This window comes from Pelophylax lessonae (genome assembly GCF_965119305.1).
Source record: "Pelophylax lessonae genome assembly, chromosome: 3".
NCBI classification, from domain to species: Eukaryota; Metazoa; Chordata; class Amphibia; order Anura; family Ranidae; genus Pelophylax; species Pelophylax lessonae.
In genome coordinates this window covers 284,423,495-284,449,793 of record NC_138770.1, presented here as the reverse complement: position 1 = coordinate 284,449,793, position 26,299 = coordinate 284,423,495, and the positions used below count along the sequence as shown (strand labels likewise).

The 26,299-nt window shown below is 45.9% G+C and overlaps 1 protein-coding gene across 1 annotated transcript in view; it reads right to left on the bottom strand.

Moving 5' to 3' along the window:
* Positions 1-818: 818 nt before the first annotated feature.
* The window catches only part of RFC4 (replication factor C subunit 4), a 115,986-nt gene continuing 90,505 nt past the window's right edge, over positions 819-26,299 (bottom strand). Inside the window, exons 6-10 of the mRNA XM_082251384.1 lie at positions 24,154-24,274; positions 23,372-23,497; positions 18,541-18,621; positions 18,308-18,424; positions 819-986 (exon numbers count right to left, since the gene is read on the bottom strand). Coding sequence (XP_082107510.1) covers positions 891-986; positions 18,308-18,424; positions 18,541-18,621; positions 23,372-23,497; positions 24,154-24,274 — 541 coding nt within the window. The 3' untranslated portion in view covers positions 819-890. The remainder of the gene's footprint in view (positions 987-18,307; positions 18,425-18,540; positions 18,622-23,371; positions 23,498-24,153; positions 24,275-26,299) is intronic.

Sequence of the window (26,299 nt, the reverse complement as noted above, 5' to 3'; positions counted from 1 at the left end):
TTCTGCCTAGCTTACTCCTGTGGCTAAGACCAATACCCAGTAGTGAAGACACTATGAGTGGGCGGCAACTGTTAGAGGACTCAGAGAAAATAATTTTACGGTAAGTTCTTACAAAAAATTCTATTTTTTGCTGCAGAGGATGCCTGAAATCTGACTTGTATCTTAGGCAGACTTCTGTGAAAATTGGGGAGCAAATCACACAAGCAGGAAATTATGTTTCTGAGGTGTGTTCAGTACAACTTCAAGTAGCCATATTGCATTGCATTTTCAGAAAATTACAGCAGCTGCAGATTGAAAAGGAAAAGGTAATTTTTAATAACATTCAATTACAATATGACTTGTGTTACAATAGCATACACTATATTATTTTTTTCCCCCCACGAAAGTGGAGTTACCCTTTAAATATTCTCTGAATCACCAAGTTGGAAGAAGCATGCAAAAACTGACATCAGAACTCCTGATCTTAATACTTGTTTTAGGTCAAATAGCACTGAAGTCATTTAATTAGGACAGCCAAGCAACTGACATTTTCAGAAGGAAGTGGGCAATTAAAAGCCTCCCTAATTCCATATGCAAAGGCTAAGTTTGTCTTTAAACTCTATTTTCAAACACTATCTGACTGGGCCATTTGTGCAAAGTATATAGAAAATGCTCAAGACATCACTTCCTGATAATCAAATGTTGTTACTTTATTGGTCCTCTCTTTGTTACTTGCCTACTCAAATGAGTCCTACAACAATACTATATGAAAAATTGCTGCCAAAACTAACACTCTTTACAAAACATATATACATATATATATATAAATCATCTTTTTCAAAAAGATGCAAGCATTACACAAAGTGTATACAACAAATTAAGACAGACTCATCCACTGGGAAATGGCTGCATTAGTTGTTTTGAGTTATCTGTTGCATAACAACTGCAAAAAGACTAAGCATTTGCAGGTATTCATCTGCTCCATCCACCAAACATTTGTCAACTTCCTGCCAAAAGAGAGCAACATAATTAGTAATACAGTAATAGTCTGCAGTAAGATAGCATATTAAACTTCCTCCTGCATAACAAGACTAGTTACAGTGGGTACGGAAAGTATTCAGACCCCCTTACATTTTTCACTCTTTGTTATATTGCAGCCATTTGCTAAAATCATTTAAGTTCATTCTTCTTCCTCATGAATGTACACATAGCACCCCATACTGACAGAAAAACACAGAATTGTTGACATTGTTGCAGATTTATTAAAAAAGAAAAACTGAAATATCACATGGTCCTAAGTATTCAGACCCTTTGCTCAGTATTTAGTAGAAGCCCCCTTTTGATCTAATACAGCCAGGAGTCTTTTTGGGAAAGATGCAACAAGTCTTTCACACCTGGATTTGGGGATCCTCTGCCATTCCTCCTTGCAGATCCTCTCCAGTTCTGTCAGGTTGGATGGTAAACGTTGGTGGACAGCCATTTTTAGGTCTCTCCAGAGATGCTCAATTGGGTTTACGTCAGGGCTCTGGCTGGGCCATTCAAGAACAGTCACGGAGTTGTTGTGAAGCCACTCCTTCGTTATTTTAGCTGTGTGCTTAGGGTCATTGTCTTGTTGGAAGGTAAACCTTCAGCCCAGTCTGAGGTCCAGAGCACTCTGGAGAAGGTTTTTGTCCAGGATATCCCTGTACTTGGCCACATTCATCTTTCCCTCGATTGCAACCAGTCGTCCTGTCCCTGCAGCTGAAAAACACCCTCACAGCATGATGCTGCCACCACCATGCTTCACTGTTGGGACTGTATTGGACAGGTGATGAGCAGTGCCTAGTTTTCTCCACACATACTGCTTAGAATTAAGGCCAAAAAGTTCTATTTTGGTCTCATCAGACCAGAGAATCTTATTTCTCACCATCTTGGAGTCCTTCAGGTGTTTTTTAGCAAACTCCATGCGGGCTTTCATGTGTCTTACACTGAGGAGAGGCTTCCGTCGGGCCACTCTGCCATAAAGCCCCGACTGGTGGAGGGCTGCAGTGATGGTTGACTTTCTACAACTTTCTCCCATCTCCTGACTGCATCTCTGGAGCTCAGCCACAGTGATCTTTGGGTTCTTCTTTACCTCTCTCACCAAGGCTCTTCTCCCCCGATAGCTCAGTTTGGCCGGACGGCCAGCTCTAGGAAGGGTTCTGGTCGTCCCAAACGTCTTCCATTTGAGGATTATGGAGGCCACTGTGCTCTTAGGAACCTTAAGTGCAGCAGAAACCTTTTTGTAACCTTGGCCAGATCTGTGCCTTGCCACAATTCTGTCTCTGAGCTCTTCAGGCAGTTCCTTTGACCTCATGATTCTCATTTGCTCTGACATGCATTGTGATCTGGGAGGTCTTATATAGACAGGTGTGTGGCTTTCCTAATCAAGTCCAATCAGTATAATCAAACACAGCTGGACTCAAATGAAGGTGTAGAACTATCTCAAGGATGATCAGAAGAAATGGAAAGCACCTGAGTTAAATATAGGAGTGTCACAGCAAAGGGTCTGAATACTTAGGACCATGTGATATTTCAGTTTTTCTTTTTTAATAAATCTGCAACAATGTCAACAATTCTGTGTTTTTCTGTCAGTATGGGGTGCTATGTGTACATTCATGAGGAAGAAGAATGAACTTAAATGATTTTAGCAAATGGCTGCAATATAACAAAGAGTGAAAAATTTAAGGGGGTCTGAATACTTTCCGTACCCACTGTATGTAATGAGATTTGTATCCTGCAGTGCAACTCTTAGGACTGTTACATACTGCTGCCAAACCGCAATGCACTGTACCCGCATTTTTTATGCGGGTTACTTGCAGTTTTCCTTAGACTTTTATTGTGTCTCGCAATTTTGGCACATCTGAAAGCACACCAAAGACTTTTGGTGCTCTTTAAGAAAACTAGGGACATAATAGATGTCTATGGGAAACCACTGGACCCACACAAAAAAAGTGGCCTTACTGATCTCTCCTACACTTTACTTTCTATGCATTATTTTAAATTAAAAATTGGATTTTTGTAAGAACTTACCGTAAAATCCTTTTCTCTTAAGCTCATTGACAGACGCAGTCCTCTTGATTAATATCAATTGGGTTATACTGCCCTCTACAGGAGTAGGACACTAGGCAGGAAAAAATGTTCCGGCCACACCTTAGGGGCAGTCCCAGGGGGTATATCCTCCCCTTCCTGCTACAGGATGTTAGTTACGTAACAAAGCAGTGTCAGAGAACCCAACCCAACTCAACTCAAGATAGAGGGGCGGGTACTGCGTCTGTCAATGAGCTTAAGAGAAAAGGATTTTACGGTAAGTTCTTACAAAAATCCAATTTTCTCTGTCGCTCATTGACAGATGCAGTCCTCTTGATTAATATCAATTGGGACGTCCCAAAGCAGTGCCACAAATGAGGGGTGGGATAACAGAAAAAACCCAATCCAGAAGGCCCAACCGGAGCCAACCAGAAGCATCAAGGGTTCATCGAACAAAAAGATGAGACCCACCCAACAAAACCCTCGAGGTAGACCAACGGTCCCCTCAAACAGCGGCCTGCAGGGCCTTGCGGCCAAAAGAGGCATCCGACGATGCCATCACATCAACTTTATAAAATTTTTTGTAAAGTCATGAACCGACGACCAGGTAGTCGCCTTGCAAACCTGAAGTACCGACGCCTGATGGCGGAAGGCTCAGGAAGCACTAAGCGCCCGAGTGGAGTGCGCTTTAACAGGGAACGGAGGAACCCGACCCTTGATAGAATAAGCCGGTACCACCGTCTGACTGATCCATCTGGAGATAGTCGCGGCAGACGCAGGCAACCCCTTTCTGGGGCCATCTGTGATCACAACAAGTGAATCAGCCTTACGAAAAGGTTCAGTAGTAGTCAAATACACCCTGATCGCCCGAACCACATCCAAGGAGTGTAACGCACACTCCCGAGGATGACTGGGCTTAGGACACCGGGAAGGTAACACAATATTCTCATTCAGATGGAACTTTGAAACCATCTTAGGAAGGAAGGATGGATTCGGATGAAGAACCACCTTATCCCTATGAACCACCAGATATGGGGAACGACAGGACAATGCGGCCAGTTCTGACACCCTGTGTGCAGACGTGCCACCAAAAAGGCCACCTTCTGGGATAAGGTAAGCAAGGGAATCTCCCTATATTTTCAAAGGGAGGTTTCTGGAAAACAGACACCCAAATTAAGATCCCAAGGCGGCAAGGGCGCGCGCACTGGCGGAGCCAGGTGTCGCACCCCCTGGATGAACCTCCGTACTAAGTACTGAGTAGTCAGTGGCTTCTGAAAGAAGCTTTATCAAGGCTGAGACCTGACCCTTGATTGTGCACAAGGCCAGTTTTCTGCTCAACCTCTTGTTGCAGAATGAGCCAATATCCGAGCCACCGAGTAAGAACGTGGAGGAAACCCAAAGGGATTCACACCACGCAATGTAAGACTTCCATGTGCGATGATAGACCATTCTAAAAGTCGCTTTCCTCGCTTTAATCAGAGTAGGAATAACTGAAGCCGACAAACCCCTGTCCTTCAGCACCTGGGTCTCAACAGCCAAGCCGTTGAAGCCAGCGATCGTAAAGGAGGATGGAAGATCGGTCTCTGAGACAGCAGATCCTCCCTGAGAGGAAGTCGCCAAGAAGCGTCCGCGACCAACCTGACCAAGCCGGCGTACCAGGCCCGATGAGGCCAGTCCGGAATGACTGGAATTCCCTCCACCTCTATCCTGCGAGAAGTTTCGACAGCAACTTGAGAGGAGGGAAAGCATACAGTAACTGGTACTGCTGGTAATGCCCGCGGCGCCATACTCCATCCCTGACAAACCTTAGTCATGGATTCGAAAGGATGGCGTTCCGCGCGCTGCAGCCGACCGATCGATCGGTAGGCTGAAGGGAAGGCCAGTTGGCAGACAATAACAAATTAGTTGTCAACTAAATCTCCTGGAGTTTTTCCGCCGGGAGAAACACTTTTGCCAAGGATGCCCACGGAGCAACCAGCGCGTCTGCGGTGTTCGCTAGAGGATCGCGGGAGCGGCTACAAACCTCCGCACCTTCCTGTTGAGCCGAAATGCCAACAGATCCACATCCGGGGTGCCTCAACAAAGGCACAATTGGTGAAATACTTCTGGATGAAGGGACCATTCCCCCTGATCCAGAATCTGATGGCTTAGAAAAATCTGACTGCCAATTTTCCACCCCCGGAATGAAAACCGCGGAGAGAGCTGGAACAATCGTTCCGCCTAACGAAGGATGCCGGCCACTTCTACGGCCGCCAGAACACTCTTGGTGCCCCCTTGGTGATTGACGTAAGCCACGGCCGTGGCATTGTCCGACTGGATCCGAACCGGGCCGCCCCGGAGCTACTCGGTCCAGTGAACCAAACAAAGTCTGATCGCTCTCAGTTCCAATACATTTATCAGTAACCTGGATTCCTCCAGGGACTAGAGCCCTTGAGCAGATAGCCTGCCAAGAACCCCACCCCACCCGGATGGACTGGCATCCGTGGTGACAATCGTCCAGTAGATCGGGAGAAATGACTTCCCCTGACTGAGCATCGGGGACCGAAGCCAGAGACTCACTGGTCCACTCGCTCATCCGGATCCGATTGTCCAGGGAATCGGGATTCCGGTTTCATTTGAGAAGAATCTTTTTTGAGAATACGGTTATGAAACTGGGCAAACGGTACTGCCTCAAAGGAAGCCACCATCAGTCCCAGAACCCTCATGCAAATCCGAAGGAAAGGCCAGTTGACGAACCATAACAACTGAGTCGTCAACTGAATCTTCTGGAGTTTCTCCGCAGGGAAAAACACTTTTGCCAAGGATATGTCTAAAGTTAGGCCCAGATAGTCCGGCCTCTTGGTGGGGACCAGGAATGACTTTTGCAGGTTCATCAGCCACCCGAACTCTTTCAGAGAAATCATGGTGATCTCCAAGTTTAGCAACAGAGCCTGCGGAGACTCTGCATGAAGAAGAAGGTCGTCCAGGTAGCCTAGAACCGATATGCTAAAACTGGGTTCAAAACTTTGTGAAGACCCGGGGAGCAGAGGCAAGACCAAAGGGTAATGCCACAAACTGCTAATGGTTCTTTCCCACAGCAAAGTGAAGGAACGCTGGTGTCCTGCGTAAATGGGCATGTGAAGATAGGCATCATTGATGTCTATGAACATCAGAAAATCCATCTGATGCAGGGAGGCCACGACTGTGCGAATAGACTCCATCTTGAATTTTTTGCACCCGGACAAAACCATTGAGCGCCCTCAAGTTTAGAAACTTAGTTCTACTGTGCAACTGTTGCATGTATGACAGTTGATAAGGTCCAGTGTACAGTGGAGCTTCAACAGGTTGCTCATATGCTGCCTGGAGCCATCTCTGTATTTCAATAGTAGGCCCTCTACGGACTACCCATAGTGGACTTAGTATGGCACCAGAATTGGACGCAGCTTGTTCTCTTTCCTGGGTACTACTAACCCCCGCAAAGCTTTTAAGCGATCCGGGGATAGTCGAATATTGGAAGGGAAGAACCGAACCGGTGGAAGTGATCGAAACTCGATCTTATTTCCCGACCGTATGACCTCGCGAACCCATTTGTCTGGGATTCTGGAAAGCCATGGGTCCGGAACCCGGTGAAGATGTCCCCCCACCCCAGATATGGGTGGGGGCACACCTTCAGGCTGTAGTGGTCTGATTTCCAGGTCTGGAAGAACCGGACCTTTGTTTACCCGACCGGCGTCAAGCCTACCGCACCTGGTATTCCCAGGCGGTCTCTCATACAGGTACTAAAACAGGCCTAAACCCGGCTTAGCTTCTGAGATTAGACGATATCAGGCGCATTCAGGGTGATGCGGCCGTAGGCCCCTTTGACGGAAAAGGAAGGTCCCCGTCTGCGACGAGGTCCCTTACCCTTAGTAGCCTGTGATAGAAAGGTGCTTTTGCCTCTAGTGAGACCCTTGATAATCTTATCCAGGGTAGCACCCAACAGGCGATCCTCTTGAAAAGGGGAGATCAGCCAAAGCTCTTTTTGGAAGCTTGATCTGCCGACCAGCATTTTAATCATAACATGCGCCGGAGGACCACCGCCGAAATTGATACACGCCCCAACAATGGAGCAGTGTCCAATAATGGAGCGGTGTCCAGGGCGGCGTCACAGATAAACTGTAGCCCTTGTACCATCTGCTCCAGCAAGTCCTGCTACTGCAGGGGGGAGACTCCTCCCCTGCAGGTCATGGCGTAACAACTTGGTTATTCTGTCACTGTTTGTGAAACCAGAGCAATGGTACCCTACCAGGGAGAATATGGAGCGGGATATAGATCCCGAAATGACGGAGAGTTCTCCAACGGGATAGCTTTATTCAGTCTGGAATCGGCGAATCCATCGACGGTGGTACCGTCCATTTATTAAGGAGGGATAGCGCTTAGCAATCCTTTTGAACATACCAGGGGTTCGTTCTGAACGGACCCACTCCCCTCAGAACATTTGGGCAAGGCACACCTTTGCCATCTTGGAAGGTTTGCAGTACCACAAGCAATTTCAGTATCAGCTGCCTCCGTCGGCGTAACCTCAAGTCTTAGGGTCTCCTGGACAGACACAATCAGTGCATCCACCAGCGCTTCATCTTGCGATCTGGCGGAGGTAGAAACGCCATCCTCACTCTCCGAGGAGACGGGACCTGAGACAATATAGTCCCAGAGGAGGAACCTGCAGCAGCGACAGGCTCCGAATCCGTATCTGATCTGTCAGATGAGATAGGGGTAGGCGGGGGTCGCTCTTTAGCCCCCCCGTCCCTGACAGGCCACCTCCACCCGGGATACCAAAGACTCCAAAACCGCTGAAAGTGCATTAATGGTAAGGGGAGAATTGGAGGGTCCCGTGGTCACCTCTAGTGGATCATTTGGGGACACATTTATAGCAGGACCCATGGCAAAGCCAGGAAAACCTGTCAGCAATCAATGACAAAATCTAAAAAAGAAAAACTTTTCTTTTTTTTTTTTTTTAAGCAATCCCCCAGCGCAACAGCGCTCCTCAGTGACCACGTGCTTTGAAACCCCTCACAGAGAGAAGAACGACCCCCAAAGGCTCACCACCTGATGCACAGAAGTTCCTACAGGACTGCTCTCAGCGCTGTCTTTACAGAACAGGAAGTCTTGGATCGATTTACCTGGGCAAAGGGAGGGGCTCCTCCCCTTTACACGCCTTCCCATCGCTGCTCAGCACTCAAGCCAAGCGAAGCTGGGTGTATCAAAAATGGCCGCCGCCATACAGGGGACATCTAGGCTACGCCAAAATGGCGGCCCCACGTGGCCCGCGAAAGGACGGCGTTGCAGCCGACCGATCGATTCGAAAGGATGGCGCTCTGCACGCTGCAGCCGACCGATCGATCGGTGCTTGATAATCTGCATGATTATTTTACTGGAAATGCCAGCGGCGCCATGCTCCTGGATTCCTCAATCCTTATATATAATGCAGGCTTTCCTTGCAGTGACAGACTACAGGATTGTCAGCTCCCAAACCAAGCCTCCTGGAGTGGTATACTTTACTTACCAACCCATCTTTTAGCAAGGGTGAGATAGGAGGAGTGTGTCACACAGGATAGAGGGGAACCCGGGATCATGAGGGTCCGACTATTCCACGGAGGGGCCCGCGTCCACCCAACAGAAGGAGAGGGGGAACATTCTACTCACCATACCGGAACAGGCGGGCACCAACTCCTGACAGAACCTCTCTCCACCGAGGTGGGGGGGGGGGGGTGTCGGCCAACACGGACGCCGCGACTCCGATTCAGACTGGTCGTAGGCGGACAGTCCCTGTCCAATGGGATTATGTCGCGGCCGACCCAGCGCGGAGCTAGAGTCTGCACGCGCTCGTAGGCCGGCTGGGGTGACCACTGGATCTCAACATCCAGTCCGTCGCCCAGCTCCAGCATAATTGCTTGAATATGTCGCGGACGACCCAGCGCGGAGCTGGAGCCTGCCCGCGCTCGTAGGCCGGCTGGGGTGACCACTGGATCTCATCATCCAGCTCGTCGCCCAGCTCTAGCATAATTGCTTGAAGATCTCACAGGAACAACACTGGAGAAAAAAGCTAACTAAAAAAAGATTTCTCTAAAAAAACTTGCCAGGACCAGAGATCCCAGCAAGGAGCTTAGGTCCTTACTCCTGACTAGGCAGAAAAAAACTAACATCCTGTAGCAGGAAGGGGAGGATATACCCCCTGGGACTGCCCCTAAGGTGTGGCTGGAACATTTTTTCCTGCCTAGTGTCCTACTCCTGTAGAGGGCAGTATAACCCAATTGATATTAATCAAGAGGACTGCGTCTGTCAATGAGCGACAGAGAAATAAGAGTTCCAGAGGAAATGTTATCCATTCCCATAGTTCACCGGTTTTACTTGTACAAAGAGTCGATAATACAGTATACATTTCATCAGCAGCAAATCTGGAACTAGCGGGTGCTGTCTTCTGCCCAATTCAAAATTAAAGCTGAGCTCCAGCTTTACTGTCACTTTAACCACTTCTGGACCAGGCCTATTTTGGACACTCGTTGTTTACAAGTTAAACTCATTTTTTTTTTTTTTTTGCTAGAAAATTACTTAGGACCCCCAAACATATATATATATTTTTTTTTTTAGCAGAGACCCTAGAGAATAAAATGGAGATCTTTGCAATATTTGTGCAGCGGTCCTACAAACACAATTTTTTTTTAAAAAAAATACACTTTTTTTAAATTAAAAATAAGAAAACCGTAAACTTAGCCCAATTTTTTTCTGTAATGTAAAAGATAATGTTACATGGAGTAAATTGATACCCAACATGTAATGCTTCAAAATTGTGCACGCTCATGGAATGGCGACAAACATTGGTACTTAAGAATCCCCACAGGGGACACTTTAAAAATTGCTAGAGTTACAGAGAAGCTCTAGGTCTCAAATTATTGCTCTGACTCTTACGATCGCAGTGATACCTCATGTGTGGTTTGAACACAGTTTACAGATATTGAGGACATGATGGAAAAAATGGGCTCTTTAAAGCCATTGCTAGGAAGCTACATATGACGTTGCTCTGGTCCTTCAAAGCCATAGAGTGGAGTGAGGGCCATCTTGCCCTCAACTCGACTTCCTGCCTGAGAGGAGAGCGGACTGGATCATTTTCCCTGCGACCAACGGCTCCTGTAAGTGGGGAAAATGACCTCTCCGACTGCCCATAAAGGTAATCCCACAGTGAATCCACTGGCTGGGACCACCCTTATGTTAACCACTTCAGCCCCGGAAGGTTTTGCCCCCTTCCTGACCAGGCCCTATTTTGCGATTCGGCACTGCGTTAATTTAACGGACAATTGTGCGGTCGTGCGATGCTGTACCCAAGTAAAATTGATGTCCTTTCTTTCCCACAAATAGAGCTTTCTTTTGGTGGTATTAGATCACCTGTGCGATTTTTTTGCACTATAAACAAAAAAAAAAAAGTGACAATTTTGAAAAAAAAAAATAAATATTTTTCACATTCTGCTATACCACATTCTCAAAAAAAAAAAAAAAAAAAAAAATTTAAAAATCTAAATTTAACATTTTAGGCCAATTTGTTTTCTGCTACATATTTTTGGTAAAATCCCCCCCACGCAATAAGCGTATTTTGATTGGTTTGCGCAAAAGTGATCGCGTCTACTAACTACGGAAGAGATTTGTCACTTTTATTTGTAATGGCAGCAATCTGCGATTTTTTGCGGGACTGCGACAATGCGGCGGACAGATCGGACCCCTAACTGACATTTTTGACACTTTTGGGGGGGACCAGTGACATTACTACAGTAATCGGCGCTAAAAATATGCACTGTTACTATAAATAATGACATTGGCAGGGAAGGGGTTCACATTATGGGTGATCAAAGGGTTAAATGTGAGCCTAGGGGAGTTATTCTAACTGGGGGGGGGGGGGGGTGTGGCTTCTGAAATGACCATAGAGACATGTGATCCTATATAGAAGGATCACATGGGCTCTATGATCATTTAAGGGAGAAGAACGGTCAGATGTGTTTACAACAGCTTACCGTTCTCTCTCAGCGGGGAACGATCGCGGGTTTCAGGTGGCAAACGGAGCCGCCTCCCCGCTGACGAGCAGGGGCGGGAGCGCAGCAGCGGCGCGCGCTCGCCCCCTAGCCTCCTGAGAGCGAGCTCCGTACATGTATGCCAATTTGCCTGGGAGCGGCTGCCTGCCGCAGTACATATGGAATACTGGGGTTATGGCAGCTATCTGCTGCCATAACCCCTGTATTTAAGGTCAAATTACCGACGTAAATACACGGTGGGAGCGGCCCATAAGTGTTTAAGACTGGATTATTTTACCCCCTCCCAGTCCAATGATCTGAACAATATTGCTCACTTCACTGACACTGGTGACATGAGACTGGTCCTGGCGTATACTGGTCTGGCGTCACTGCCATGAGGCCAAAAACCTATGGATAATCTCATTGTGGGAGGTCTCTTTGACCTAAATTGTTCAGCATAGGCTCTGAGAGAAAGCCCTTTTTCTTTTCTGAGAAAGAAAACCTTTGCTTGGGATATGTCCAGGACCAGACCTAATTATTCCAGGCAAAGAGAAGGCTGGAGAGCATCTGAATTGTCCTGCGGATATTTGCTGAAGAGCTGGAAGGGAGAGGAGAACTTCAGGAGGTGGTCTACATGACCTGTGACCTAGATGCCATGAGCTTTGAGAAGGGCAAGAAAAGGTGCTAGGACCTTTTTGCATACTCTGGAAGCAGAGGATAGGCCAAAAGGCAGTGCAAAGTAATTGTATGGCAGCGCAAAGCGTCAGAACTGAAGATCTACTGTCCTCAAAAGCTTGAAATGGCTTACGCGTTTCGAGGCCTAACCTCTTGCTCAGAGCCTACAAACCATGTCTGAGCCCTTACTTAATATACTGACAATGACCTCTCAATATGGGTTTTTTTTTTTTTTTGAATAAAAAAAATATTTGAACTGGTCTTGTTTGGTTTCTGGTACAACTACTCCCTGGGACAAAAGCTGGTTTAGGCAATTTTGCAAACCTGACGGACAGATTTTGGCTGATTTGAGAGGCGAAAGTGGTGAGGGCGGTAGAGTTTGGAACATTATTTTGTACACCCTTGAAACCTCCCATTGAACCAAAAGGTCTAAGACATGTGTGACCCAGACGGGATGTTGAGGAAAGAGGGCTTTGGGAAGACTTGGTGAGCTCTTTGAGACCCAAGTCTAAAGATGAAAGAAAGGGCTGAACTTTGGCTTGGATGCTGAAACCCTGGTGAAGCAATAAATGCTCTACGTTTTGCAGGAAGTAGAGGCTCCCAAGGAGCGGGATTTTGGGATGTTCCGTGGGGCGTGTTCCGTGAGGCGTGGTGTTTTTGAGCCCTGGGAAAAGATGGCTGTATTAAAGCCGTTATTTGTCCAAGGAATTGTGACAAATGTAGAAAACTCTGCTTCTGTCAGGTAGGTCCACTTGTGTGCCTGAAATAGTGTCACGATCTGGAGTCAGGCTTGGAGGGCAGCAGCTATAGCAGTAGCGAGGCACCCAATGACCAACTGGAAAAGTACAGAAGCAGGTCACCCTGGCGGAAGACACAAGCTCTCCTGAGGTGCGGAGTCTAAGTACTAACCAGTGTTCACCAGAGCTCCTGATGGTGTAGATGGGTTTTTCTGAGTGTTCGTACCAGGTCGCAGTGCTCAGGATCGCCCCACGAGGAGGTGAGCAAGCCAGAGTCGAGTAGATATAGCAGGTAGAAATAAGCAGAAGCATAGCGAGTAAACAAAACAAAAGGTCAGTAATGAGTGGTTGCAGGTTGGGAAGCAGAAGCATAGTCGAGGAACAAGCCAAGGGTCGGTAATGAGTAGTAGCGAAGATAGAAACGGCAGCAGGAGTGACCAAAGCGACATATTGGCTTAAGAGCGCACAATAATCTGGCAAACAGGAAGTGCAAAGGCTTCACTAGAAAGTTCATGGGAGGAGCAAAGGGTTTAAGGTAGGATAATTTAGGCAAATGTTCAGGGAGCTGTCGTCCACGCCGTAACCGCAAGAGAAATGGGGGGACACTCACCATACCAACGGCATCAGGTGGGCACCACTACAAACAGGCTACCTCTCCACCCAGAGTGGGGATGCTGACGGCCAGGGGGTATGCTGCGAGCTTGGAGACCATACGGGGACAGGCGCAAGTTGGAAGGGAAGAACCTTGCCAGAGGCAAGGACCAAAACTCGACCTTGTAACTGGACCAAATCAACTTGTGGATCCATTTGTTTTGAATGAAAGAGGACCACAGGTCTGGAAAGAAGCGAAGACTTTCCCCACCCCCCAGGTACGGGTAAGGGCGCCCCTTCATGCAGAGGTGGACTTGTCTGAAGGACCAGCAGAACCCGCTTTCGACTTACCAGACCAGGGTCTCTTGGAACCTTCTGCAAATTTATGGGCGGATTTTGATCCCCTGTCCTGCGATCCCGCAGGATGAAAGGGCAGTTTGTGAGTCGAGAAGAAAGGACCACACTTGCGACGAGGCTCTTTGCTCTTGGTGACCTGTGGAAGCAGAGTACTCTTACCTCCCATAAGATCTTTAATGATCTCTTCCATAGAAGCTCCAACAAAGGGGAGCTTTTGGAAGCCTGGTCCACAGACCAGCATTTCAGCCAAATCAAGCGGCGAAGAGTCACAGCTGTCACAGACTCTCTGCAGGCTAAAGGGGCGGCATCCAGAGAGGCATCACAGATATTCTGTAACCCCTGATCCTCCAGATCTGTCAGCTCAGTAGGATGCTGACCCCTTGTAAATCCTTGCGCAGAAGCTTAGCCCATTTATTTAACCTGGAAACCTGAGAATCCCCCACCGGTGGAACGGTCAGTTTCTTTAAAAGGGACTCTCCAAAAGGATACCTCCTAGCGAAACGCTTCGGTATCCCGACCATGTGTTTTGGAAAACCCCACTGACTTGCGTCAATATCGTCAAAATAGGTGGGAAAGGGAAACACCTTAAGTCCCCTTAGAAGGTATGTGGGTACAGCTGTGTCCTCCAATTTTAAAGTTTCCCGCACTGATACAATCAGTGCCTCCATAAGGGCCTTTCCATGCGCGGACGTAGTGGAAGAGGATTCATCCTCACTTTTAGAGCACTCAGGATGCGTAGACGCAGGCCCAGTAGGGTGACTCGCGTCCGCGGCGGCAAAAATCAATCTCGGAATCTGAAGAGTCAGAGCATGCCGGTGAAGGTGTGGGGCGCTTTTTGCTAGACCCATTTTGAAGGGCCATATCAACTTTAGACACCAGTGACTGCAGAACCGCATCATGGCCTCCAGGGTGGACTGAGAGGGTTCCACAGCTTCTGAGAGTGGGTCAGGTGGTGACACATGCTCCAGCGACTCCTTAGTTAATCTGGGGACTGCCAGCAAAATCTGCAAAAATGGCAGTGAAAGAGCCCCAGCATCGCTGTACCAGTGGCACCACAGGTCCCAGCGCACCAAAAAAACACTGCTATAGCAGAAAGCGGGAGCGTGCCCACTCACAGGGACTCGCCACCACTGACTCAGGAGGGACACAGAGCGCCAAACTGCAAGCCGTGCTGCGATCAGAAAGGAAAAGGAAGCGCAGACACTGCCACTAGAGGCCCACTGCCGAATCACCGCTCCACAGTCTAGCAGAAAATGGCCGCTGCATTAGAATCAATAGAAAATTATCAAAACATGGCTTGCCGAGCTACACAAACATGGCCGCCGATACCATTAGGAACCATCCACGGCAAAATGGAGCGGACCACCAGGAACATGCAGCCAACAAGGGGGGCCCTGGCAGGGACCCCCACCAGGACCATCACTCCAGAATGTTTGCGGACTGGTCAGCCGGCATCGTGCCCCTAAGCCCCATCAAGACTGAATACCCCAATACATGTAAATGGTAAGGCCACCCAGGGATGGGGGACTGAGGGGGGAGCTAGGTGAAAGACTGGGCAGGGGGGACCCCACAAATGAGGAGCGCTGTTGGGCCTACCAGCCAAAGGTGGAGCCAGCTTCCCCCTCAAGGATTCACCAGAGGGAAGGGGGTCACTACTCACCACACGTTGGAACTGGGCGGGCACCACTCCGGGCAGACCACCGCACCATCTTGGAATGGGGGTGTGGCGGGCTGGGGGTACGCTGCGAATCAGGTCGTAACCATGGCTGTGCCTCCTCGCAAGATGTTTAACTAGCGGGCCAGCCCCTGTCCAGTGGGGCTATGTCGCGCCCGACCTAGCGCGGAGCTGCAGTCGCGTCGCCCTCGATGGCCGGACTGGGAAGACCATAAGGATCTAGGATATCCAGTGCGTTGCCCAGTCCAGCAGTTGATTGCAATGCTCACTGGAACAGACTTGATTTTAGTTCAGAAAACAAGAAAAAAATAATAGGACCAAAGATCCCAGAACTAGGTCCTTACTGACTAGGCAGAAAAAATACTGAAGTCCTATAGAAGGAAGTGGGAGTATACCCCCTAGGACTTCCCTATAGGCATAGTCTATTTTCCGCCTAGTGTCCTACTCCTATGGAGAGCAGCATAACCCAAGGGATATGGAGCTGTGTCTGTCAATGAACGAAAGAGAATGGGATTTTGGACTTACTGTAAAAATCCATTTCTCTGATGTTCATTGACGGGACACAGCTTCCTTCATTCTTGACCATTGGGTAATGCTGTCCCATAGATAAGTAGGACACTAGGTAGAAAAAAAAACTTCTGGCTACACCATGGGCAGTCCCAGGGGGGTATACTCCCTCTTTCTGCTATAGTCACTCAGTTTTGTTACAAGCAGTGTCAGGAGAATTATACCTCCAAAGAGGGGTGGGGGCTGTGTCCGTCAATGAACATCAGAGAAACACATTTTACGTAAAGTCAAAAATCCCATTTTCTCCTTCCTTCTTTGATGGAAATCGGTCCTGTCTTTCTTGACCATCGGGACGTCCCAAAGCAAAGCAGGGGTGGGAAACGGCAAAATAAAATTCCCAGGGCTAAACAATAGCCAAACAGGCGGCAGGGGCTAAACCAAAACAACTGGAGCCTACCTGAAAAAAAAAAACAATACACCCACAAAAGAGGATCAGGTCCTCTTAACAGCAGCCTGCAAAACCTTGCAGCCAAAGAAAGCATCCGCAGATGCCAACACATCCACTTTATAAAACTTTCTAAAAGTATGCACCGACCACCAGGTGGTCACCTTGCAAACCTGCGTCACTGACGCTTGATGATGGAAGGCCCAGGAGGCCTGATGGAATAGGCATTAACCACTGTCTGTCTGAGCCATCTGGAAATGGTCGCAGAGGAATCGGACAACCCTTTGCGAGGTCCATCTGTGAGCACAAATAGAGAGTTTGACTTCCTGAAACACTCCGTACCTGCCGGGTACACCCGAATTGCCCGGACCACATATAAGGCATGCAAGGCAATTTCCTTCAGATGTTTAAGCCTGGGACACAGAAGGCAACGCAATGTTCTCAAATTAAAGTCAGAGACCACCTTAGGAAGGAATGACAGACGGGCGAAACACTACCTTATCCTTGTAAATCACCAAGGTACGAGTAGAGGAGTAGAGGTAGAGGAGGGATAGTGTAGATCAGATAATACCGATGCCACGGGGCACCAGCACGTCTGTGGCGTCTGCCAGAGGATCTCTTGACAGAGCCACAAACCTGAGCCAAGACGCCAACAGATCCACCCGCAGGGGGTGCCCCACCAGCTAATGAAACACCTCTGGATGAAGGGACCACTCTCCTTGGTCCAACGGCTGCTGACTGAGGTAAACCACCTGCCAATTCCCCCCCGCCAATGTGTATGGCAGAGAGGGCTGGAAGGAACCATTCTGCCCACCTTAGAATTGTCGGCTATCTCCAGAGCCGCCAGGGCACTTGTTGTGCCCCCTTGGTGATTGACATAAGCCATGGCATTATCCAGACCCACTGAGCAGAATGCTTGCCTTGGGACGCCTCCCCAGCCGACAGGCTGGCATCCGTGGTGACCACTGTCCAATAAAAAAGGGGAGAAAGGATTTTTCCAGCCAAAGCGCCGGAGAGCGAAACTACCATTATCAGGGACTTCTTTGTTCCTGACTCAGCCAGATCTGATGGTCCAGAGACTACAGATCTTGTCCCATTTAATCAGAATCTCCCTTTGCGGGTACCTCGTATTGAACTGTGCAAACGGAACTGCCTCGAAGGTAGATACAATCAGGCCCAGCATCCACATGCAAGTCCGGAAGGGATGACCATTTATTGAACAGCAGGAGGCGAATTGCAGTCTGAAATTTCTGGAGTTTGTCCAGAGGAAGGGGCACTCTAGCTACGGCCGAGTCCATATCCAGAGTCAGGCCCAAATAGTCCAGCTTTGTGGACGGAACCAGGGCAGACTTTTGAAAATTCAGAATCCAGCCAAACTCCCGCAGAGTTCATGTTGTGATCTCCAGGTTCTCCACCAGAGCAGTTCAAGTAGCACAGTACCACGATCCTCCATTGGCCTAGCAAGGCTAGCACCAGAGCCAACACTTTTGTGAAGACCCTAGGAGTGGAGGCGAGACCAAAGGGTAATGCCACAAACTGATAATGCTCCTCTCCCACAGCAAAGCTGAGAAAATGCTGGCGACTAGCACATATTGGAATGTGGAGATAGATCGATCTCTTTAGAGGCAAGGAAATCCCAGACGCAGGGATGCTGCCACCTTTCGAATGGACTATTCTGAACCCGCACAAAGCAGTTTAGCGCCTTGAGGTCCAGGATTTTGACGCACTTTGCCTTCCTTCCTGGGTACTGTGAACAGGTTTGAGTAGAAACCCTGAAAACGTTCCAAAGTCGGAACCCGGGACAATCTTGAAGGAACAGGTCCTGTACTGCCCCATACAGACCCTGTAACCAGTCTGGGAACAGGAGCAGGTGTGAGGGCGCACCTTTATGCAGAGGGAGCTTTGTCCACAGGTCTGGAGAAGCCTGCTCTCGATTTGCCATACCAGGTTAGTTTAAATCCGCCAGACGAGGCCCTGAACGGCTTCGAGCCCTTGACAGTCAACCCTAAGGGACGAAAAAAACTTTTCATGAGCCAAAAAGGAACTTCCACGTCTACGGTGAGGTTCCTTGCCCTTAGTAACCTGAGGAAGAAAGGAACTTTTCCCCCCTGTGAGACCTTTAATGATGTCATTTAGGGTAGCTCCAAACAAGCGATCTCCTTGAAAGGGAAGATCAGTCAAGACCTTTTGAGAAGTCTGGTCTGCCATACAATTAAAATATTAGGTTTAAAAAAAAAAAAAACTAAGAAAAAAAGAACAAATGCAATAGAAGACTTACGGCAAGTTTCTCTGTAATAGCTGCTTTCTGTTTATCGCTCAGGTCCTCTCGTTCAAGGATGAAATCATGGAGTTGGTTTACAAGCTGTGTTGCTGCGTGGCCATTATTTATCAGACTCTGTGGAAGGAATAGATTTAAAAGGTCCAGTTAAAAATAGGTTTTGTGTTTTTGACTATTTCTACGAATGCATGTTAAAAAGGGTTTCTGACACTATAACTTAGCAGGTTTCTTACCATAACCACTGTTTCTAGTTTCTCAAATAATCCACTCTGACAAGCAGCCAGTACTGAGATAAGTGTCTCTTTAGGGATCACCTGTTAAAATAAAATTCAAAAGAGGTTGTATTTAAACCTTTGGCGCCCAAGAGTAAAACAACTCTTAATGCCTAAGCACAACTTAGAAACTTTGAAATGTGTTAATAAAACCGTACATATCATCACAACTACTTTGTGATATCCAGGTGGATTATATGGCTTTTTTTCAGGACAAATTGGGCTTTCATTTGGTGGTAAATGTTTATGGATATATCCTGATTTTTTTTTTTTTTATTATCAAAGTAAAATTGTCCCAAAATAGTAAAAAAAAAAAAAATGTAGCTGTATATTTCTTGCTACTACCATAACCTTCCAAAAAAGAACAACCCAAATTAAAATTCTCTTGCTCCTGTAGATCAGAGCAAAACCACATACGTGTATTTTAGTTGTTTTTACCTGTAGTATAGCCTAGAAACAATAACGCACATTTTGCCTTTTTTTTTTTTTTTTTTTTAATTCTACCTAGACAACACTGACAATAACAGATACAAAAGAAAAAAAAAAATGATACTGAGGCTGACCTTGACCCAAAACACTAACCCTTGCAATTACATCGAACAAACCTTGACCTAGGTATTTATTTATTTTTTTCATTATTATTTTACACACGTTTTCTCTCTCTCTCTCTGCAAAGAGAGAGAGAGATACAATGCATCTCTCACCATTAACAGAGAGAGAAAACACGAGGGCAGGCTTCACAATAATGACTGGTAACTATAATAGCCAATCAGAGGCTATCACAGCGATCAGGTTATCCAGAATCAGGAGTTCCAGGTCCCGATTGTCAGTACAAGGCCCAGGACTCTCAGTGAGACCCCAGTCTCTGTGCTTGGAGCATGCCATGCAGCACGCTCCCAGCACAAAGGGAGATGCGCAAATATGTGGCCCCACGGGGGAAAAAAAACCCAGTCCAGTTGGGCCATATATCTGCATACACTCGGCACCAAGGGGTTAACATTTAAATATATGCAAATGGGCGTTACAAAGAAAATTTTTGAACATAATCACATGAGGAGACACCAGCTATGTTGGATATAGTGGGGAATGTTTAGACCCTCTGCCAGGTTTTATCACTTTCGGTTTCCCAATTTCCCACCACAAACTGTTTCATTGACAAGGAAGGACAGACAGCTCATATAAAGAAATTACAGTGGGTCTAACCGTTCCCCACTATGCTAAAAAAAAAAAAAAAAAATAGACATCAAGAAAATAATTATCTGTTGAGTATAAAAAGTCTATGTTCTTTCCCATCCATTAAGCAGCACAGAAAAACTGGATTTTTTACTTACCATAAAATCCTTTTCTCTTAGGTTCATTGACAGACGCAGTCCTCTGATGCATAGCAGAAGGGGTTATACTGCCCCCTACAGGAGTAGGACACTAGGCAGAAAAAAAGTTCTGGCTACGCCTATGGGCAGTCCCAGGGGGTACACCCTCTTTCTTCCTGCATAGGATGTCAGTTTTGTATCAAAGCAGTGTCAGAGAAAATAATACCAACCCAACTCAAAATAGAGGGGCGGGTACTGTGTCCACCAATGAACCTAAGAGAAAAGGATTTAACGGTAAGTCAAAAATCCAGTTTTCTCTATCGTTGATAGACGGACGCAGTCTTCTGATGCATATCAGTAGGGACGTCCCAAAGCAGTACCACAAAAAATGAGGGGTGGGAACAGCAGAAAAAAACAAGTCCCCAAGGATAGACACAGCCAACCAGGCAACACAGGACTCATCAGAACAGTAAGATGAGGCCCACCTGAAACAAACAGTAAACACCCTCTAGGAAGGCCAAAAAGCCCCCTAAACCGCAGCCTGCAAAACTTTGCGACCAAAAGAGGCATCAGCTGATACCAACACATCTATCTTATAAAATTTGGTAAAGGTGTGAACAGATGACCAGGTAGCCGCTTTGCAAACCTAAAGCACAGATGCCTAACGGCGAAAAGCACAGATGCCTAACGGCGAAAAGCACAGGAAACACTAAGCGTCCGAGTAGAATGCGCCTTAACAGGGAAAGGTGGAACCTGAACCTTAATTGAATAAGCCTGAACCACCGTCTGTCTGATCCATCTGGAAATAGTCACCGCAGACACAGGCAGCCCTTCCTTTGGGCCATCCGTGAGCACAAGAGCTAATCTGACTTACAAAAAGATTCAGTAGTCGTCAAGTACACCTTGATTGCGCGAATGAGATGGGGCTTCATACAGAAAGGTGCCCCAAACCTGGACCTGTGAAAACCTGGGCAACCAGAACCGACAAACAGGTGGAACGACGACAAATTCTCCAGTTGAAAATACCCATAACCCGATGTGGTCAAAACACTGAGCCAATTCCCAGATCCCAAGATGGAAGCTAGGATAAAAACAGGTCAAAGCAAAGGAAAAAAAAAAAAAAAAAAACTGTCTACATGGGAAGGCGAAGTCTTTATACCTCAAACCCTGAGATTGAAGGAGATGGAAACTGACAAAGGAAATGGTTGTCTAGCCAGGTAACTAATCTTGCTAAGGAATAGCAAAACAATTTTCAGCGGATTGAGCATGCGGAAATCCTCCCTGGGACATAAAAGCTCAGGGTTTGACTAAGTTTTAACAATATAGCACCACAAGGTATGGTGGGTTCATCCATGTAAAAACTACAATGAAATAAATAGAAAGGATTGCTATTAAAGTTAGAGTATCTGTCATGAGAGATATAGTGGTAGGTCTCGAAAACATAGCAAAAACAACGCTACTGAAGCCTTAATCACAAATCTACAGGAGACCAGCCAGAAGGCTTGTTACTGCACTAATAAGAATAGATGATGGCTTTCTATTACTTTCTTACTTACTGTTCTGGTGATGTTCAATTGGACAAAAAGCATACATCTCCTAAGTGGAGACATACATGTCAATGAAAACCCAACAGAGGTTGTAACCCTTCCCTACTCTGTCCAAAACTACAAAACAAAATTAAAGGGATACCATATGCAGTGTCTTCTTTGCAGAGACCACATCATTTTGAGCTTGTACTTTAGTAGCGACAGACCTGTTTTAAAAACTATTATAAAAATAGGAATTTTGACTTACCTTTAAAATTCCTCATCTTGTAGTACAGTACAGGACTTGTATTCATGGACCATAAATACATACTGTATGCAGCTACCTGCCTGCCCCTAACAAACATTCATTTAATCCCACACACTCCATGAGATTCCAGTTTTTTAGTGAGCATTAAAGCGGAAGTAAACCCATCGATTTAACAGTTTCAAGAAACAGTTACATTCCCGGCATGGTCCCGGATTTGAGCATTTGATTATCATCAAGTTTTTTGTTTGCGTATAGGGCTGTGTAGTCACAGACCAGTCAGGGTACCCAGGCTGACCCATGTTTACAGCTCCTCCAATGAGCGAGTGAGCATCAGATATGAACCTTGGAGAAGTGGAATAAGGGGGCTTGAACTTACAGGACTTAAAGGATCTGCTACTGATGGCTTGGTGCCAGTCCATGCTTTGACAAGTTATAGTAGGTGGTCATAATGTTTTAGCTGATTGGTGTAGGTTATTAAAAATCAGTCCTTGAGCACCTGTCTAGCAACTTTGCCTTAGCTTGTGCTGAGGTCATTAGTTTGCCGCCAGAAGGAGGAAGCAGATCCTCAGTCTCCTACATTACAGCTTCAGGGGGGTGATCTGTGTCAAATGTGTACATTTACTAGTCCGGGAAGTGGATGTTGACTCTAGATAATGCCAAATGGCACCATTCTTTTGATGGGGTAAATAGAGATAAAGGTATTATCAAGGGAATATTGTGATCTCCATGAGCGCTAATGAATATCTGCAAGTCCTAATGAAAGTGACATTAAAGGTTCGGTTCTTATTTTATTTTATTTTTTTAATAAAAAACATGTTATACTTATCTGCTCTGTGCAGTGGTTTTGCACATAGAAGCCCTGATCCTCCTCTTCTCAAATCCCCTGCCAGCACTCTAGGGCCATCCCTCTTCCCTAGTGTCCCCATAGCAAGTTGCTTGCTATGGGGGCACCCGAGCAGGCTTACCTAATGAGCTACAGCTCTGCGTGTCCATTCACACACGGAGTGTGGCTCTGCCCCACTCCCTCCTCACTGGCTGTGATCAACAGTAGCAGGAGCCAATGGCTTTTGCTGCTGTCTTAGCCAATGAGGAGGGAGAGACCCAGGAGAGCCGAAGCTCTCGTTCGTGCACATCACTGGATCGAGATGGGGCTCAGGCAAGTTCTGTGGTAAAGTGTATATAATGGCAAACATTTAAAACTTGAATGGAAGTGGGAAAGGGTTAAATTTTTTGTCAATTATTACTGTCTGTCGCCGTTGGAGAGATTCACGACATTTGTCCTGACACAGTCATGGACACAGGAAGTGAGAGGAAATCCTCAATTTTACACAAAAGTTTAACTATAAATATTTCAACGGGAACACCTGCTGCAGGGACAACTGTCTTACAGTAAAATAACAGTCACTTTGTAGAGATTTCATCTTATTTCCTGATTCATGTCTGGGACAGAAAATTAGGCCTCAGAAAGCAGAAAATAAACTGACGGGTTTTAACACTTCCATACTCTATCTAAAACTCAAATAATTTGCAATGTGTTTAGAAATCGATTTAAATGACTCTTGTAGTTTTGACAGTTAAGTCAGATTTGACAACTGCACAGTGAAAAAAGTTCTAAGTAATAGGAAATTAAGACTCATGGTAAAAAGGGACATGCAGTAAATCATCTGATTTCATAAAGCACTTCTTACCCCTGCAATTTCTGTGACCACGACATCTGTAATTTCTTTTCCTGCAGTAAGCCTTGTAGCACTTTGCAGAAAGGTGATTGCTTTTCTCAAGTCACCTTCTGATACTTCAACCAGACGGGATACTGCCTGCAAACAAATACAGCATAGCCTATCAGCAAGCAAAACAAAACTCTGCTCACAAATAAAGCAGAAAAAGATCAGGCCACCATCCTACACTTCGCTCATCCAAGCAGTGTGAACATCTCATGTGCAGACTTGTCCTCACAAGGTGTAACGTTAATGCGATACTTTCTATAATCATATTATATGCAAGTTGTATTGTTTTTATTTACACTAGCGTGTTGATAAGCTTGCATGTGTGGAATTGTCTAGACATTTGTATTGGGGGCATTTCCATGTATCTTTCCTCACAACAGACCATTGAAATAACACTATACCAGTGTTAAGCCCAACACATAAACTAATGATTTCTTTCACTAATGGGATGCTTGCACTCTTCCAGTGACAGAATGGAAGGTTGTATTATCAACAGATATTAACCTGGCCATCAACTCTGTTACTAATTACTTGAGGAAACCTTAATTATAATTATCCTTTTCAGTCCTATTGAACAAATAATTTACAGTTTAGCTCTAAGGAAATTAGGAGACGGAGGGCCGCTCATAAGCTGGAGCATCTGAGAGAAGAGTAGGGGGAAGCTGCTGGGGAAGCTGCTGGGGAAGGGGGGGGGGGGCTATGACATACACTAAAGTTTTTTTTCCCTGTATAAGTAGAATAGTTACCTCACTTGTAATAAGCACATTTTCTTTAGTGCAGATATCCAGAATTCTTTGCGTTTGTATTTTATCAGCAAGTGGTTTAAAACGAAACTTGGAACATCGCGATGTTAAAGGTTCAATTATTCTAGGTTAAAAAGAATAGTCATATAAAGGTCAATGGTAACATACAGTCAAAAGTTATTTTCAGCAGAGTTGAGAGCAGCAGTAATCAGCCTAAAAGATACATTACTAGGCTCCTCAAGTACTGCTTCATACATCTAAGCAAACATAATATTTATAGTGAAAATATATGTGAAGGGTGCGCTGATATAAAATTAAGACTGCAACCAAAGATCCAAATACCTGATTTGGAAAAATGAAAATGAAAATAGTGGTCTGGTGCGCTATGCTGAAATGAATAATGATATAAAAATCAATAACTTCCGTGTATACAAAACACAAATAAGTTTGTGCATCTATAATCAAATATTATGATCCAGATGGGTCTCAAAACAAGGTAAATTAAACAGTGACTAATGTCCAAACTTGAAGTCCACAAGTGTCCAAGGTGTGTAAACAACAAATCCTCAAATCAAAAGTGAAGAGATGTGGATCCAAATAAAGCAGTGAATGTCCATCAAAATACATATGACATGCAAGTGAATCCCACCACCTCTAGGGCTTTCTCCTTACCAGACGGATAGGGTTAAGGTGCAATAGACTCCCCCCAAGAGTAAACTCCTGTGTTATGGAAGTGATCCCGTGCTCTTATTCACACTGTGAGAGAGACAAATATGCCAAGCCTCTTACCAGATGAATATTAAATAATGCATGGATCCATCCCCTTAAAGGACTTTTCTTCCACCGGCAACAGTAGATGAACTCTGGGTATCTCAGCAAAAAATCTTCTATGGCTCCTGCACTTCTACCGTGATTTCATCCACAGACTCTCCCCATCTGCATATGCTGATATGTACCTCACACTAAAACCTTGGACACTTGTGGAATTCAAGTTTGGACATTAGTCACGGTTTAATTTACCTTGTTTTGAGACATCTGGATCATAATATTTGATTATAGATACACAAATTTATTAGTGTTTTTTTATACACGGAAGTTATTGATTTTTACATCATTCATTTCAGCATAGCACACCAGACCACTATTTTCATAATATTTATATTGTTAGAGAATTCTACAGATGTGGAAACAGATTGAAAGGACAGTCAGAGACGGACATGTTAAAGTGTTACTAAACCCACAACCGTAAAGGGGTAATCCTCCGCATTGTGTAAAAATGGGATTTTTGACTTCCCATAAAATCCAATTCTCTGATGTTCATTGACGAACACAGCTCCTGGTATTCTTGACCATTGGGTTTTGCTGCCCCTTACAGGAGTAGGACATAAGGCAGAAAAAACTTCTGGCTACACCCATGGGCAGTCCCAGGGGGTATACTCCCTCTTACTGCTATAGTCACTCAGTTTTTTTACAAGCAGTGTCAGAATTATAACTCCACAGAGGGGTGGGTGCTGTGTCCGTATATGAACATCAGAGAAATGGATTTTACGGTAAGTCAAAAAATGGGATTTTTGACTTACCGTAAAATCCATTTCTCTGATGTTCATTGACGGACACAGCTCCTGATTCTTTTTGACCATTGGGTTATACTGTCCCTTACAGTAGGAGGACACTAGGCAGGAAAAGGTTTGACTAAGCCTATGGGCAGTCCCAGGGGATATACATCCACTCTTAGCTATAGGCACTCAGTTTTGTTACAAGCAGTGTCAGAAGAAAGCCAACTCCACAGAGGGGTGAGTGCTGTGTCCGTCAATGAACATCAGAGAAATGGATTTTACGGTAAGTCAAAAATCCCATTTTCTCTTTCGTTCATGGACGGACACAGCTCCTGATTCTTCTTAACCACTGGGACGTCCCAAAGCAGTGTTAAACATGAGGGGTGGGAAAAAAGCAGAAACAAATTCCCAAGGCTAACCATAGCCAACCAGGTAACATGGAGCTCAACCATAAACAACTAGAGCTCACCTAAAAAAAAACAATACACCCTCAAAGAGGACCAGGTCATCTAAACAGCAGCCAGCAAATCCTTGAGGCAAAAAAAAAGCATCCGCAGATGCCAACACATCTACTTTATAAAAACTTTGTAAAA